Source organism: Perkinsus marinus, assembly GCF_000006405.1.
Source record: "Perkinsus marinus ATCC 50983 genomic scaffold scf_1104296936966, whole genome shotgun sequence".
Taxonomy (NCBI): domain Eukaryota; phylum Perkinsozoa; order Perkinsida; family Perkinsidae; genus Perkinsus; species Perkinsus marinus.
The window spans coordinates 62,076-79,577 of record NW_003213976.1 but is presented as its reverse complement, the minus strand read 5'-3'; the positions used below and the strand labels follow the sequence as shown (position 1 = coordinate 79,577).

The window sequence follows — 17,502 nt, the reverse complement described above, 5'->3', positions numbered from 1 at the left end:
ATGAGTCGTAGATATAGTATATGTCGATGGTGAGGGCACTCGTGTGTGATACACCGAAAGAATAGATTCGGTCTCGACGTAATTCGCCCGACATGCCCTGAGGTGTGCCACTATGCTGAGTGCCAATCCATCGCACTCATCTATATGTCTTGGTATGATTGGTCGTTCCGTCATTGATCATATGTAAACAGTTCACTTGCTACGACAGAGCTTGGCTCGCTGTGCGCTACATCATCGGAGGCATTCACTTCGCACCTGATCCATCCAGAGAAGTCCTATGGTCGGTGGTGTCAATAAAGCGGGTTGTTGAAGTGATGTTGATCGATTTCCATGTTTCGTGTCGCATCCCCCGGTTCTGCATACGATTTGAGAATCCTATGCATCATAGGAGTCTCTGAAGAGGGGAGCACAGGGTTAGAGGTTGCATCAAATGCATCTATAGCAGGCCGAAGGTGAGCTCATTCCTTGATAATGAAAACGCATGTGAGAATCTATATGGCCTAAATCATCTCAGCCCGGCCAGGTTAAAGCAACAGTGGAGTGTTCGAAACATCCCTCTGGGAATTAGTCATGACAATTCTCCAGTGGAGCGCCACAAAAGGCTCCTAAGAACTAAGTCGAGTAGCGATTCTCATACTAGTCTGGGCTTTCACACGGGTAGGTTCTGCCGTTATGGTCCTAATTGTGAATTCTCCCGCAAAGGGCAATGCTTTTTCGTTTACACGCCCCAGGAGTTGAAATACCGTCTGTCCAAACCGATAGATTATCGAGTGGTAGTCGGCAGGGGTGGCGGCCGTCTTGTGTTGCTCAGAGCTGCATCTGACGAGGTATCTCAGTCCGGTGAAATAAGTAACGTATCTCATGCTCAGGTGGTGTATTCTTCTGATTCGTAATTCTATATACGGTGTAACTGGGTTTGAACCTGGACTCTATACAGTACCTTCCTACTGTGATGCATTGATGGCTTTGTGATACAAACCACTGCAGCAGGTGGGATCTCACAATTCCTCAAATTATGGCGAGGATGACGGCCTCTATCATGGTGGTGCTGAGAATGATTATTTTTATGACAATAGCCAACATGACGGGCACGCGGTGTCCGATTGTGATCGTGATGGAATGTACCAGGTGAGTGATGATGGTTTCAATGTGATGGAGCAACCGGCGTCATCATCAATTTGAGAGTCTCTCAGTGAGAGACAGAAAATGACTACTCCTAATGCAGATTGAGCGCTTATCGCAATGGAGTTGGCTGTTCAAGTGAGTCAGTATTGGCCAAGTACCTGTGATGAGATCTTAGCATCCTTTCCGAAGAGGTTTGGGTTTGATGGATATGTCATTGGTAGTTTCGAGACTTCGCCATGACTTTTAGTACAAGCGATGACCGTATTGGCTTCGTGCGAAGAAGTGGAGGACAACGGAGGAGGTAAGCGCTGGCATGCCAACAACATGTCACATGCTACACTACACTCGAATAACAATTCAGACGCTAACCACTGGGCTTCGCCTCAGCTGCACGTTCAAGCGCATCGTTTCATTTCGGCCCAGAGCTTCACGTGCCGGTGACGATGCGGCATCATTTGAAGGTGACCTACAATAAAAACCGTCAATGAGCTCCACGCGAAGGAGAAGCATGAGCTGATAGCCCTTCGGAAATTCGTCGCCTCCTTTGTTAAACAAAGTTTATTCGCAGTCGAATACTCCAATGACGTGGCACGAATAGCAGAAGTTCGATCTGACTTGTGGCCTCGATAAGTCGGGTGTAGGCAACGTAAGATGCTCTACAGTAGAGCCTCTACCGCACTTGCGTGCCTTCATCGCAATGCTCTCCTCCCTCTCAACTGCTCGGGAGACCTCGATGTCGCACTGCACGGTATTGAATTCACATCACGTGTTCTATTCATTGGTTTGGTATTAGATCAATTGAATGGCCGGGATCGTGCCTTGGAGGACGTAAATTCTGAGTCGATGGAGTCCTCTCAGTTTGAAGAGCTCCGAACCATGAGAAAGACGAATCGAGGATATAATCTGCATTGCAAGGCTTTGGATAAAATAATCACAAGCAGAGACACATTTTGTGACCGACGTCCTTACCGCTCTCTTTATAGATCGTGCTGGGTAGGGGGTGCTCCCGAGCCTATAGTACTTGTCGACTGTACTCGAACAGGATCATTTATGTAGTGATTTCCTTTCATTCACAAGAGTACTCTTGACAAAACTTCAAACCGTGATGAGGAGATGTATACCCCACCCTAATGGAGGTGTAGTCAGTACAGTTATGTACTCGACTTCGATGATCCATCCCCTATGGGACTGGGGTGTGGGTAGTGCTGAACGGTTATTTCGGAACTTTGCTAGGGATGCTTAATCTCTATATCATAGGTAATGATGGTGACTCCCACTGCCTCCACACTAGATGTGCAACACTATCATAACGCATGGTCAGGATTAGAGCTCATGAATGATACTATAAGAAGAACTGCTACCATAAGAGTTCCCTATTAACTCGAGTAATGTTGTTGTGCGATATTCGGCGAAATTCTGCAAAACCTCCCGAAAGCTTGACGGCTGATATTTGTCATTTCCAATCCCAAACGAATCACAAATCCGTTGCTTAGCGATACGTATTCAAGTGCCTGAATTCCACGTTCCAAGTATGGGACATTCTTCCACGTCTCGCGTGACTGCGAAATGCGACCCCCACGCTCCCACAAGCGATCCACAGCATCGAGTATAGCCCACGCACTTTCTCACTCAACGGAAACAACCTCGCACTTCCGCAGCAAGATTCCGCACAGTATAATGACATTCTAATGGCGATCATCTACGGTCTTATTATCGTCCGTATCCGATCAGCTAGAGCGCTGTAGGTCATGCAAGAGTTTGGCGCAAGACAACTCGTAGAACTTAGTCTTACGTTCAGTATCATAATCGTAAGATTCCGATAATAGGTTATCCGATGATCGTTATCGTCAAGTTCCCGTGTATCGCTGCTCTGTATTGCGTCGCGCACTTGTGTGATTCTACGTGGGGTGGGGGTTCCAGTGGAACCGTTCCACGTGTCGGACATTATTTAACAAGGAAGGAATAGTTTAACAGAGGAAAGAAGACCCGCAGGATCGCCTTGGAAACTGGGACCGGAAAGGACCACTTTCCAAGGAATGTTACTTTAACCTGCCCTTGTCCGGAAGAGTGTGCCTCGGATAAGAAACCGGTATTTCTGACCTTGGACTTGGACCCCGGAATGCTCTCACTTTAATTTAGTCCAGGACATCGAGTTTCGAAATGATGCTTGTGATTGACATATTGTGGGAAATTCATGTGTTCCGTGGACGTCCATAGCCCCCGAAATTGTAAAAGTGAATCCTGCCGGGAGGAAACGAGGTATCCTGGTGGAGAATGATCTCGCTCAGTAAACAACATTCCTCGTACATGATGAACATTCACCCGGAATGATCGCGTGATAAACGGAACAATTCAATGGATCAGAATGATCCCTCCCGAGCTAATATACATCAATGCTAGTCTTAATATGCCGTGTTGTCAGCGTTGGACTTCATACTCACTCCTCCCTCTCCCCTCCCCAAATTGAGTTGAGAGACACTTAGAACGCAACAACAAATTCTGACACGAGACATTGAAAAACTATAGGCACAACGAGTTGAAATAATCAGCGGCCTTTTAACCGTCTTTCCTCTTCACTCAGGCTCTCCCAGAATCCTTCCTCCTCCACGACAGACTTCTGAGCAGTCGCTGACCACATTTTGCCGGCTCTGTGACCTTCGACCGAGCCTGCCATTTTCATATATTTGTTGATATCGAACTTCCCTCGGCAACCATTATAGCTCATATATCGAACAACCCCATATACATTCCGTTCGCCGAATGGACGATCATGACGGCCACCAATGCACCAAGCGATACCCACATATCCATTGGGGTCTCGACCATCCAACTCGTATTTGTCATTGAGGTATATTGAGAATTCGAGAGCTTCCTCTGGGCTTCTCGTCCACTCGAGAATCTTCTTACACCAATACATACGCATATAACCATGTATCTTACCCGTCTCAACCATTTGGCGTTGAGTAGCATTCCACAGTCTGTCATGTGTGTCGGCCTTCTCCAATTGTTCTAGTGAGTAAAGATACTCCCTGTCATCCTTAGCATGCTCACGAAGAGTGTGCTGTCCCCAATCTGGGAATCCTTCAAACTTATCGTAGTTATCGTTGTAGTAGCAGAAGTTGTCGGCGAGCTCTCTCCGGATCATACACTGCTCAATAAACTCGTCGCGATCCTCCTCGTTGATGTCCGTACTGTTGTAAGCATCATAGATGACCCTCTGCGGGCTCACAAAGCCGTAGTGGAAGTATGGACTTAAATCAGACTGGATAGGATTAGTCGGGTTGTTCCGCTGGGTAGAGTAATTGGGCATGTGTTTCACATACCCCAGCGCGAGTTGAAGACCGGCATCCTCCCCAGGTGTTAGCCAGTCGATGGGCTTCACTGCTTCGTCGAGCTTCCCGACAATCTCCTCATTCGTCAACAATGCATCAATCTCTGATGTCGTAACTGTGTGGAAGTGAACATCATCACTAATAGTATATGGATGTCTCTTGAGCCTCGGATACTTCGTGCAGAACTCATCAAAATGATGCCATAATTTCGGCCTTATTGTCACAGCAGCGCGTTCCATCTTATCCGAAGTGACCCAACAGGGAACAACATTGTGAGCATCAACTAGCTCGAAACGAATGTCAAGGCGCTTGGCATGCTTCGTAAAGGCGGCAACCCACTCCTTGTTCAAACGAAGAGGAGTGAAGTCCGTAACAACGTATTTGCAACCGACTCTTTCAGTGATGTCAGCGAGGAAGGCCGGGAACTTGGGAGAAGCTTCGATCGCAAAAGGGATGTTGAGTTGACTCAAATTTGCAGCTACGACCTTCAAACCACCGACTTTGAAGGCGTGCTGTCGCAAGCCTCCGCCAAGATAACCAACTGCCAGGTTGTAAACAACTAAGAGAGGTCGTTTACTCCGAAGGGCCACATTCTGTGCATGGATTAGCGCCCAATTGTCACGAGAACGGATCTCTCGACTCATCCAATAGATAACTGGTCCAGGAGATGTGAGACCTGTTACGGGTTGATTGAGTACTCTGATGCGATCCGGACTCACAGACGACTGAGGCATAACGGAATAATCTCAAGGGAAAGTAGACTGCAAATCATCCGAATGCATAGACTCGCTATTCACTCAGTCACCGGATCACGTTTCCCAAGGGCTCTCTCTTAGCAACCTACATGCAAACCCTCGCTGCTAGTCTAACATGAGACAGCGCACACAATGTCACAATTGTATCTTCTCACTCGAGTTAGAAAAGAACATGCAACGAGTGATGTGATCGGAGCAGTTCTTCGTAGTGAAGCTTGTTGGTCGACCCTCAGAGCAGGAGAACGTGATTGTTGTATCATGTATTGCTCGTAATTAAGGACCGTTTCAATCTGAGTCTTGATTGTTGGTCGACCTTCCACCATCCCAACCATTATCCGACTTATCCATCAACAGTACCATGAAAACATCCTTGCCGTACTTCTCATTTCATCATCTCAGGAAACACCAACACAACACAACAAGTATATAGACGTCATTGTCACGACATCCCGGAGGGTGCGCGAGGAGGGCCCGATTCATTTGAGAGATCTGGGCCGGCATGCATCGGGGTGCTCAGTCCCTGGAGCCCCTACCATCTCTAAAGATAGCGAGGGGTGGAGCTAAGCTCTCTTTTCATTGCTTTTTTGTGGTTCTTGGGTCCTGAGTGCATTGACCGCAACCCGAGCCGTGCACTCAATGCACTTGGCGATCAACGGTTGATCATCAACCTCCTGTGTGGGCAAGACATCAGGGGCGTGCCAGTCGCGACATTAGAGATCGCGTTCCCATGACGTCTCGGATCCGCGGGGGGTGTCCAACCACCTGCCTCCATCGCCTGGCTCAGACAGACATCCCGGACCAATCCGGTGTGGAGCTTGCCACGCCACCGGCACGGTCCGGCCTTTAGGGAGTCAGCGTCGAGTCAGAGGGCGACATAAAGTTAACTACGAGTAGCCCCAATGTGGGTAATGCAGTGAACTTCATCCCGAACGACGTGACATTGTTCGGATTGCTGGACCTGTTCTGGGCCACTCAGCTGTCTACCAGTTCGGGTATGTTGAAGCCGAACTGTCTTAAATGACGCCCTCCCGCAATAGTTAATGAGCAACCCACTTGGTGATATGTCCTCGACTATCTGATGGCATCACAAGAGCTCTGCAAGACGAGTCTCACTCAACGTTGAATCTAATACCGCAATGCGGTGACGTGCGCGTGATCGACATACTTTGTAATGGAGATGCCGCATCCCAACTCGAAGCTATTCTCATTCTTTGCCTCGTAAGCCGTCGGGCGGGTGAGCCGTACTGATGACAAAGAACGTTCGGTCCTTGTAAACGTTCGCCTCAAATCGATTCAGTCGATTGGGACCTCCTTCATACATCGCACTATAAACGATCTAGTAAGCTCAAAGTTCCGGATTCCACATCTCGAACAGAGATCGATGAATATGGTCTACCGATAAGCAAGTGGCCTTTTGCGCCTTCTGACTGGATGAATCCACAAGGGCAACCAATTGTTTATTTACTCATAATTAGATTTTCCATTTACCGGTGACTAGTGATTAGTCCGGCGAGTATGGTCTCCAGGACCTGGGTCGTCTAGCACTACTAGCCAGTAGTGTGCCCCATCATACAGCACTTCTATAACGTTCCCTAATACGGCGCACTAGGCGCGAATAATTGTTGAGAGTAACAACTTGCCTCTAATGTTGACTGGATCCTGGCTATGGCTGGAATACCAGTTCAACGTGTACAGAGAAGGAATGGGTTCACAAGAAGGGCCTCAGGAATGGAGCGCTCTGAGCGCCAACCAGCGGTGGCAGTTTTTCGAACGGCGAGGTTGAAATTCAAAATATAATGACAGCCATTGGTGCCCGAAATATCTCGAAATTCGTACTGCGAAGCTCCACGAAGATGAGCTGATATTGGGGACATATTTCTGTGACGACCTTTCATACCGCTCCTCCTAGAGATCACACAAAGGAGAGGGTACTCCCGAGGCTATCTGTCATGTCGACTGTACTCGAACAGGATCACTTATGTAGTGATTTCCTTTCGTTCACAAGAGTTCTCTTGACAAAACCCTAAACCGTGATGAGGAGATGTATACCCCACCCTAATGGAGGTGTAGTCAGTACAGTCATGTACTCGACTTCGATGATCCATCCCGTATGGGACTGGGGTGTGGGTATTGCTGAGCGGTTAATTGAAATGGGACTCAGAATTTTTTGTTGATTATCACATGTAAGTTACATTCTTTTTCACGTATGCGGCAGAAAAGGGTATAATCTGGAAAATCTCACGTACTGTTTATCGATACGCAACATATCTTAAATATTTCATCGCAACGCATCTAAGCTTTCCGCTCGCGGTGTGCCAATAGTGACACGTCTTCATTGGGAGAGTTTACAGCCCATTTTTCCGCTGATAGGGGTAATTCTTTATACCGACACATGCTCCATGAACAGAACTGCATAGCCCTCTTGACAAGTTGAAGGTAGAATGTTAAAGATAACGACAGAATGGAATATTTTCGAATTCTTTAATAGTTCATGACAGCATTCGATTCTTCGCAAACTTCCTAGTTTGCACTTATATGTCTCAATGAATTGCTTCGTAATACTCGAAGTATCACAAAATGCGATAACATCCAACCACGCGTACCGTCAGATTATGTTAAACTTCATGAATGTGACAGTTAAATTATGCAGCAAATTCGAGTTAACCGCTCAGCGCTACCCACACCCCAGTCCCATACGGGATGGATCATCGAAGTGGAGTGCATGACTGTACTGACTACACCTCCATTAGGGTGGGGTATACATCTCCTCATCACGGTTTAGGGTTTTGTCAAGAGTACTCTTGCGAACGAAAGGAAATCACTACATAAATGATCCTGTTCGAGTACAGTCGACAATCACAACTAACTCGGAGACCGCGTGATCCTGTTCAGATGTGGAAAGGGGGTGGTACGGGAGAATAACACAACGCAATTGTCTACCACTATCCTGTATCGTAAGCTATCCAGCGGGAACCTGCTCCCGAGTACCACGCTAAATTAACACTGACACTCAAAGCCTCTTCAACTCTTGCTTCATCAATTGTTTGGAAGTTTAATCTTTTCCGTTTGATCTTCTATACCTTGAGGAACGTGCTCGTCAGTTGAGATAACGCCCTCTATGTTCACCTTCAGGTTTCACGACAGCATCGGTCACTGCTGGTTGCGATGGTGTTTCCTGTGTTTTGATCTCGGTACTTTGCAGTTTAGCAGCTGCTCTCTTCAGCTGTACTTCCCTCTCAATTCGGTCGACTGAACGATGGCGACAATCACACAGTTCCCGTTCTCACTATTCCATTCTTAGCGTGTCCATGAGTCGTAGAGGGTCAACAAAGCCATCACCGTCATGAGCTCGACCCTCACCAGAGATCGACTTACTTTCCTGCCGGAGCCGTCCACTCTTGTGGCTTAATTCTTCCAACTCAATGGATCTGCATAAGCCCCATATCATTACGCATCAGTCGTTCCTCTGTTTAGTGAACAGTGATTACTTCACAACATTCAACTTCCGCTTTGCTGCGTCTCGTTTTGTGGCTTCCCGGCACAACTTGGTCTGCTTGTTAATGGCAAGTACTCGTGCGCCGATATTTGCAATTACCTACATAGGATCATCATCACTGAACCCCGGATCAAATTCGCTGCTCACGGTATCAAGGTGTGCCGCGGAGTCGTCCGCATCAGCACCTGGCTCATAGCACGCGTGATATGGCAACAGACGTTCGATGGCACTGAATGCGGCAGAGGTACCAAAACCTCGAGTAGTGGGTACCTCACTCTTCAACATCTTTGAAGGGCTCCATTGCCGCCGGCCAGTCCGCCCTAGCATTATGGACGCATTCTCTCAGGTCAACTGCGGTCACCGACTCACCGCTATTCTAAAGAGCGGAGGGTCGTCCTCGAACGACAGTAGACAGTGTACTTACCAGAATATCTTTCCGAGTGCGGGCTATGTGCCGCTCGAAGTCAGATAGCCGCAACCAGAGCGCGCCGGGATTGGCAACCACTGAGATATGTTACAGCCTAATGACGCATCATAGTAAGAGGTCGACAGGACTTACACTCGTCTCCCTCGGTATCAGTATGAGTATCGATGTTGCTGCCTGAGGGGGGAATGTCTTCTACTCCTTCCTGTGATGAAGCCATTGGAACTGTATGGCGCCAAGAGGGCTACAGACAAAGTGAACGATTGGAAGGATGCACGGATATGAGGTAAAAAAGGTTTTAATAGAGAAATGATAGATATCCGAGGAAGTGAACACTACTGAGAGATATACACTGATAATGTCTACTGCAGCGATGGTTGAGCAAGCTGAGTTTCGACTGTTAACACGCTCAATATAGTATAGAGGTGTCACTTCCTGTATCGAAGACAGGAAATGCCATACTTCTCAGGTATAGATAGGTTGAGGATTAGCCGATAAAGTCACTCGATGTAACTCGTGTCGAATCAGTATACATGAATGAAAATTGAGCTTGGGTTATACCGGCTTATTGGGTGGATCTCTACCACTATATCGTCCCTTCCAAGTTGATAACATTCTATTCCACTACGGCTGTCACGAATGTTCTACTGTAGGCTATGCGAAGACTACGTGTACATTCCCTTGTCAACATGAAGTGAACCCTTCGATGGCCCGATCTCACTAAAGGCACGCCTTCCTTTTGGCGCATGGAATCGATCTCACTGAACTGTGGACAGGATGAGAAGAATAGTAAGTAGTTCATTCTTTGATTAGACAGAACACTACAACACAACATACACCGTGTTTCGAGGGACCTCTACGACGTGTTGCTGCTACTGCCAGCGTCGAGTGCCCCAAGCTGGAGAGCATCAACAAGGAAAATGTCAACAGCAATGGAGGAGCAGCTGAACCCTCAGCTACCACCACCAATACTGTATCATAATAGGATAAAATCATGAACCACTTTGTGGTTATGAATAATGTGAAAGCAATAGTCTCAGATGAGGACTCGGAATCAATGTACCATCACTGACTCCATCGAAACCAATAGCAACAATAACAGAGCTGATACTAATTGACAATGCGGTAAATGGACCTCTTCATAACAAGAACAGTTGCCACTGTTAACTGAATACGAGATCATCATATGTAGGAGATCAACCTCTTATGATTGACCAACCCCTCCAGATGACAGTAGGAGATGAGGCAGATCATTAAATAGCTTACCAAGTATACATTACATACTGTCATACTGCATTGGGAGAAGACCTCGAACAGACAGGCTAGGATGAAGATGTCCTAACACATGGTGGGTATCATCACGTTGACCAGGCAATGGTTGTAAGGAGGTACATCAGACTTCTCGTGCATGATGAGTTTGCAACGAGATGGACATAAACCTCATTTGCAATGAAGGAGATAAAATGAGTTCTCCGATAGAAGCTTCATTAGAAGATTATAATAATATACGATAACGTCATCATTATCATTGTCAACTTAGGCCATTAAGTGAAGCATTGGATCAGAACTTGGTCCTCGGACCCCAAGTATTTGGGGCCTCACTGCAGTATCTCCCCTGCTGAGTGACAGATGATGATGTTGATGGCCCGACAGGCCCTGGTGATGCGACTGGAGGGAAGGGGCTCTGAGATGAATACTAACCTTGAAGAAAGGGAATAGTAACCTTACCATAGCATACACCTCCTGATGGTATTGAGAACCATGTGATAATCCAAGTGAGTGCAGCGGACTCCTCATACCTAAGAAGTGCTTGCCCTGTATCAATTGAAATGACAATTCTGTCATATTGACGCTACAGTAGGAACCATACGTTTGCCTACTTTCCTGTCTTCTGGCATACTCGGATGACTCATTGACCATTGGTGGACACCATGGTGATGTGGTGAATCCCGGTTGTGTTGGGGAGAAGTGAGTTGACGGAGTATCCGCGCCAGAGCCAACAGACGGCGACGAGAAGGAAGGCCCCGGTCCCCAAGTCTGGTTGGTAGACGATGTCGTGGCAAACGGATATCCACGGGGGACGTCCTGAAATCACACCAATGATCTCTATCATATTCGAGTGATAATTGCGAGGTTTTCGATAATACACCCCTACTAGAGAACTAAACACTATGTGTGAACTAGCCATCCCCTAATGCTGCTAGCCTAGCAGTGCTAGGGACTCTTGCAAACGATAATCGAACATGATGATGGTGATACGGCATAACAACAACACTACCAGATATTTACTATACGTGTAGGAGGAGGAAAAGCAAGATGGTTGTCTCAGTAGAGTCAATGAAGAGACCTTTACAACAGCCAAGCCACATCATCATTCTTACTTACTTGATGACGATGATGATAAACGATAGAAGTTTCTACTAAGGAAGCCTCGAAATATGCTGGACAATATGGTACAAGTGGTGATAGTTGAAAATGAACAACATGAAAAACAACAACAACACGATGATCAGCGGGAATGATAACAACAACGACGTCATTATTATACTTGTGAAATAGAATCAGAATATCGAGCCCCAAGTCCCAGGAGCGGCACCGGAATAATAGTAATCAGAAGCGTAATGTGATGGTAGCTTTGCACTGTTGCGAGAAGTAGTGCCACTACCCACAGGCCCAGGAGACCATACTGGTTGATGTTGTTGTGATGGCCCTCCCAGAGGAGTCATAGTCTGATGATGATGGTCATATTCATTCCAACACTATAGTTCCGGCTATATGATTCAATTCCATTCTGTCCCGTACCCAAGAGATAGCTTACTTGTTGCGACTGATTTGGGATTCCACTGACGTCCACCATTTGATGGCGAGCCTGACGGCCCAACGGCGATTGATCATTCCTCCTCGCAGACGAATCCTGAAGAATATGATCTCAACTCTGGATAGGAGCGTGCTGGTCCTCTAGATTCCGAAGGATCCCTGTCGATACTCACCATCATAGGCGACTGTTCTTGTTGTTGTTGCGATTTCAGAATTGAGCCCACCTGGGCCGCGGCCTGCGGTGGTGGGCCAGACGAATATCTGACGGAAAAGGAGCTCGCCCGGAATTGAACCTGGGCCGCGGCGGCCCGGCCGTCATCGAGGATTCCGAGACATTTATTGTTAGGGCAACAGCCTACCCTTTTCTCGACCCTTTGCTTCCGGAAGTTCTTTCGCCACCTCCCAAAGATCCATCCCGGGGAGTTCCACCACCCCTACCAGCAGTCGGAGAATGACCTCGTACGGTTGGCCGAGTGGTCCCGGCGAAATTGCTACGTGATCGGCGATTGCCATAATCTCCGCCTGAACAGACGAGACCCTCGGTTCGAACCCCAGCTCGGGTATCCAACAACTCACTTGTTCCGCTAGTACCAGCACCTCCACCATTACTACTACTCCCTTCAGATGCCAGATGCGTGAACGTCATTCGACCATCAACCGTTTTATGCGGTTCCTGTATACGCCTCGCATTCTTATGGCTACTGATTATGGCAACATCTTACCTCCAAACAAGCCCAAGCATCTTCTACATTACTATACGTCACAAACGCATATCGTTTGCTTTTCCCAGCCGAGTCATAAACTACAATGCATTCGTCCATTGGACCATACTTCCCAAATACTTCCTGAAAATTATAACTCTCATGACCATGACCTGCCAGATGAGCCCTACTACCCTCAAGGTCACAGATGTAGTATACGGTGCTAGATTATAGACAAATAATTTACGCATGCTTTGATTTGAATACGTTCCACTCTTATTCCCAGTATCATCAGCTGAGGCCCGCACTACTGCGGTCCGACCACCACCTCCCATAGTGGACACAGAAATCTGAAGAGCAATACTCATACTAAGTACCATCATGGCAATACCATCATTACCTCAGCTGACTTATCCCTCTCGCTACCACTATGAGTAGCTGAACATAGCCATGTATCGACTCCATCTCTTTACCCCAACTAAGCCCACTACCTTGAACAACTCCCATCTGTTGGTCATGATCGATCTTATCAGCAGCAAACTTGAGGATTAATTGCCGACCATCGAGATAAATCTATGATATGATGAGAATACACCCAAGTAATAGGTCTCTAACCCTACTTTTCCTTGGTTAGAACAGCTAACTGCCTCACATGCACTTTCAACTCGTTCAAATGTAACAAATGCAAAACCCTTACTCCTCCCAGTATGTCGATCATATACGACCGTACCCTACGACGACGACGACAATAATGATAATATCTCATGTCGATCTTATGTGTCGTACTACCTCCTCAATTATACCAAATTTACCCAGGGCATTTTTGACAGTATCACTCGAGCTTTGAAAACTAACATACGGGAGGGCGTGTAGGCACCTCTCCCTCATCCCAAGTTATAACCTTATATTCCGGACCAGTAGCCTTCTGAAGGTCGCATTACTCCCTACCACTGCCCTTAAGGCATCCCGCACTTCCTTGCTTAGAGTGGAAGCATGGGCAAGGAGCTCTACCAGTTGGGTCTTCTCAAAATTATTGATGATCGTTCTGAAAGTAACTTATGATACAATTTCCAGCCAGAGTATTATCACCTAACATCATCCCTTGCAACCTCATCAGGCCGATTGAGGAAAGTCCTGATAGTCTCTGGTAACTCGGCCCGACGTCGATGGCCTCTTTCGGTCGGAGCTTGGGCAGCCGATCCTCTATCGCCTGCTAAACCATCATTAACATTCGTGATGGACGGTGCGAATTTATCAACAGTGCAACACGCTATACAACGAAGGAAATACAGGACATGAGTCTATTCAATCGTCCACAAGGGGGTTTTTCTAATATTCCATTTGCATGTACAAGAATGCTACATCATGTGTGACGCGGCTCAACTAAACCAACCAACACCGCGACAGATCCTACTAGGCTACACCAATGAGCCTTAACCCATAGTGCGACATATACCCCAATTACCAGAGGCAACTCGTCGCCCTCTAACGTCACTCTCGTGACTCTCCCTCTTGACGTGGATTCCTCCATCATTTGACGAACCCTCCTCCCGCTCTGATGACCCCAACTGTTGTTGTTGCTGCTGATAAGATTGACGTTGCCCGGGTGTAGTACTGCTCATACTGATGTTAAATAGAATCGTCGAGTTTATGACCGAGCAGATGTTGCTCTAACCGTTCCTATCGTCTATGTAGTAGTTGCAACATCAAAAAATGCACGAAAACTGCACAAAAACTAAAAGCGTACGCCCAGACGATCGATTTGAAGCAAAATCCATAACATCATTCAATAGGTTGTATCTGATAGGATCAAGTTGAAATAAGAGATGGCAGAACATCGTTGTTGATGGGCATTCCCTGGTCTACATGAGACGCATAAAAAGAAAAGAAAACACTCATGCGAAACTGCCAAGGGGCTGAATAAAGAGGATCAATTAACATTAACTCCTTAACTCAAGTCGGATCATCTCTAGTGATCCATGGTGTGTACGAAACACCAAGGACCCCCTCCGGCTGGAGTTACCTTACTCTATCACCCGCCACTCGAACCCTCATATGCAGATGAATAGACAAGCTCGAGCAGCTTTGTGTTACCGCTAATACAGGATAGATCAAATTGCCGCGCGCAATGAACAGCGCATCTCTGGATGTGTTTGCTATCTTGAGCTTTTTAAATGGCCACTAAGGAAAGGGACAACGGGAAGAGTTCACCGACGGCTGAGGTCATTGAGATCTCTACTGAGCTCTGATCTAAGCGACTTTCAGGACACTTGTGTCGAAGCACCCACGGTCCATCAGAGTCCCTTTATGGAAGAGAACTCTCTCGAACTGCTACTCGGTGGTCACCCTCAGTAGCATACCACACCATAAGTTCATCATCAGCTCCATCTGCAGGTCATTCATTGACTTCATCAACATCGTACAACATCACAATAAGGACGCTAGATGCGGGTAGTTGCGGCTGCCATCTATTGCAACAGCATCGGCAATCAGATCGCCGACCTCCCAAGAGGAGTCCATCAATATGGTCACAGTGAGGTCCTTACTGACCACTGCCGAGGACCTAGTCAAGGATGAAAGACATCACGAGGCTGCACAACATTACATAGAGATTGCGGAGTACAACTCTCCTCACCGCTAGCCTGTCGATGGTTATTATCTTCAAAGTTACCTCCACAACGGCGGTGATGTAGCTGCAGGGTTATACCTCTACTGTCGATCAATCACCTTAGCGGACGCTCCAGCTCTTGCCGCTCAAGCCTACTATAAGATGGGTACTTTCTCGATTCGTATCAATTCACGATTGCCGCGACCGATCAGGTATGGCAAAATCCAAGGTGTCGGACTTACAACAGGGTATAGTGACATTGGAGAGAGCCCTAGCTCTCACCACCGACACCAGCGAAGGATCAAGTCTCGGTCCTGTCATCGCTAAAGATCTCGCAAAGCTGTATATGTGAGTTGTTGTAGTGTCTACAGGGGCCGATGCCTGTCGATGCAGGCGTTTGGCAGTTGATTCCGATCTCCTAGCGCTTTGTGTAGAGGAGGCTGGCCACCCACAAAGTATATCTCGCTGCTGTCTCTCGGCTCTGAACGCGTCGTTCAGACGATGAGTATTGCAAGGTTGCTCTGGTTGTAGCTGGCCGTGAATGGTCAGCTATAACATGCTATGAAAGAGCTCTCGAATGTGCAAAGTTGAGCCTGGACGAAGCGGTTGAAGGCATTGCGAGTTATAAACTAGGGGCAGCCAGGTGAGCAGCCATCAATGCATTGTGTAGACAGCGGAGTTCTGGTTTAGGCTAGACTCTGGAAACTTGGAGGAAGCACGGACTCTCCATCAACGGTATCTCGATATTTCCCAGCGGTTGGATGATCGTAAAGGGCAGGCAGCAGCTCGGGCAATGCTGTCTACCATATATCAGCGCTTGGGAGATGAGTGAATAGATTATCATTAACGTTACAGGTGTCAGTTGTATGTCCTCAGGGATGCTGCCATCAATCAGCTGGAGCAGCTTAGAGTAGTTGCCGAGGATGCTGGGGAAATCACCACTGCTGCTGACGCGTGCCTCAATCTCGCTGTACTCTCCTACAAAGAGGACAAGGTGAAATTACGCTTCCTCCCACTCGAAGGTGCTATCGTGAGTAGTGTCTTACTCGTTAGGTAAAGGCAACCGAGTTGTTGGAATCATATTATCAGCTATCTTGCCGAGCGGACAATCGTGATCGTCGAGATACTGCTGCGGTGCTTTTGGCGTTTGCCAATGGGTAGGGCATCGTGCTAATAGACTCGATGGTGCATCTCTTCAGACGTCACATTATCCCTCATGTAGCTGATATCTTCAAGGAGGGACGTGGTATTTATGAGCTATTACGGAGGAAAGATACTTGTATGACTAACGGCTCACATGCTAATACTTGATACATGGCACTTTGATGTTTGGAATGATACCTACAGTTCTTGTGTTAATGCTTGGTCGATCACATTAGGAACGATACGCTGTAGATATAAGTCTGACAGGGCCGTAGCCAGGGTAGTAATGAGATTGGCAAGAGGTGAGCCATGTTTACAGAAGTACAACACTTATAGTTTGAGTGACTAATAGTGCTCATCCTCTGTTCAACAGAGCCTGTTATCGACAACTGCTGCACAATGAGCCGTCACGAAACTTAGCTTTACAAGCGACTCACAGGCAATAAGGTTTATACAAGCTGCGTACTACCAGCCGGGAGTCTTCGTCGGGGACAGCTCTTTGTGTCGGAACTTTCATACCGCTTCTTCTACAGATCACGCCAACGAGGGGGTGTTCCCGAGCCTACTGTACTCGTCGACTGTACTCGAACAGGATCACTTATGTAGTGATTTCCTTCCGTTCACAAAAGTACTCTTGACAAAACCCTAAACCGTGATGAGGAGATGTATACCCCACCCTAATGGAGGTGTAGTCAGTACAGTCATGTACTCGACTTCGATGATCCATCCCATATGGGTTTTGGGGTGTGGGTATTGCTGAACGGTTAACTCGAACTTGATGCACAATTTTACTGCCACATTTATAACATAGTCTGATGGTACGCGTGGTTGGATGTTATCGCATTTTGTGATACTTCGAGTGTTACAGAGCAATTCATTGAGACACATGAGTGCAAACTGGGAAGTTCGCGAGGAACCGAATGTTGTCATGAAGGAATAATGAATTCGGAAATATTCCATTCTGTCGTTATCTTAAGTATTCCACTTGTCATGAGAGCCATGCAGTTCTACTCATGGCGCATGTGTCGATATAAAGAATTCCTCCTATCAGCAATGATGACGTGACACTATTGATACACCGCGAGCAGAAAGCTTAGATGC

The 17,502-nt window shown here is 47.1% G+C and overlaps 4 protein-coding genes across 4 annotated transcripts; 1 reads left to right on the top strand and 3 right to left on the bottom strand.

Annotated features, from left to right (window-relative positions):
• Positions 1-3,670: 3,670 nt before the first annotated feature.
• Pmar_PMAR018766 (DNA photolyase FAD binding domain, putative) lies at positions 3,671-5,191 on the bottom strand (the record flags this gene model as incomplete). The annotated part of the gene is made up of 1 exon (XM_002783573.1): positions 3,671-5,191. One exon carries the CDS (start codon positions 5,189-5,191, stop codon positions 3,671-3,673), a length of 1,521 nt encoding a protein of 506 aa, XP_002783619.1.
• Positions 5,192-8,498: 3,307 nt separating this feature from the next.
• On the bottom strand, positions 8,499-9,352 carry Pmar_PMAR018765 (hypothetical protein; the record flags this gene model as incomplete). Its single annotated transcript, XM_002783572.1, has 6 exons — positions 8,499-8,640; positions 8,701-8,807; positions 8,856-8,937; positions 8,984-9,084; positions 9,133-9,212; positions 9,268-9,352. The coding sequence occupies 6 exons, from the start codon at positions 9,350-9,352 to the stop codon at positions 8,499-8,501; spliced, it is 597 nt and encodes a 198-aa protein (XP_002783618.1).
• A 3,295-nt stretch (positions 9,353-12,647) lies between these two features.
• Pmar_PMAR018764 (RNA binding motif protein, putative) lies at positions 12,648-14,293 on the bottom strand (the record flags this gene model as incomplete). The annotated part of the gene is made up of 9 exons (XM_002783571.1): positions 14,116-14,293; positions 13,740-13,863; positions 13,552-13,695; positions 13,440-13,500; positions 13,271-13,381; positions 13,142-13,223; positions 13,051-13,088; positions 12,845-13,000; positions 12,648-12,671 (listed from the first exon to the last, which is right to left on the bottom strand). Exons 1-9 carry the CDS (start codon positions 14,270-14,272, stop codon positions 12,648-12,650), a joined length of 897 nt encoding a protein of 298 aa, XP_002783617.1. The 5' UTR covers positions 14,273-14,293.
• A 1,179-nt stretch (positions 14,294-15,472) lies between these two features.
• Positions 15,473-16,569, top strand: Pmar_PMAR018763 (hypothetical protein; the record flags this gene model as incomplete). The annotated part of the gene is made up of 6 exons (XM_002783570.1): positions 15,473-15,606; positions 15,652-15,713; positions 15,757-15,901; positions 16,135-16,252; positions 16,312-16,415; positions 16,458-16,569. 6 exons carry the CDS (start codon positions 15,473-15,475, stop codon positions 16,567-16,569), a joined length of 675 nt encoding a protein of 224 aa, XP_002783616.1.
• Positions 16,570-17,502: the final 933 nt, after the last annotated feature.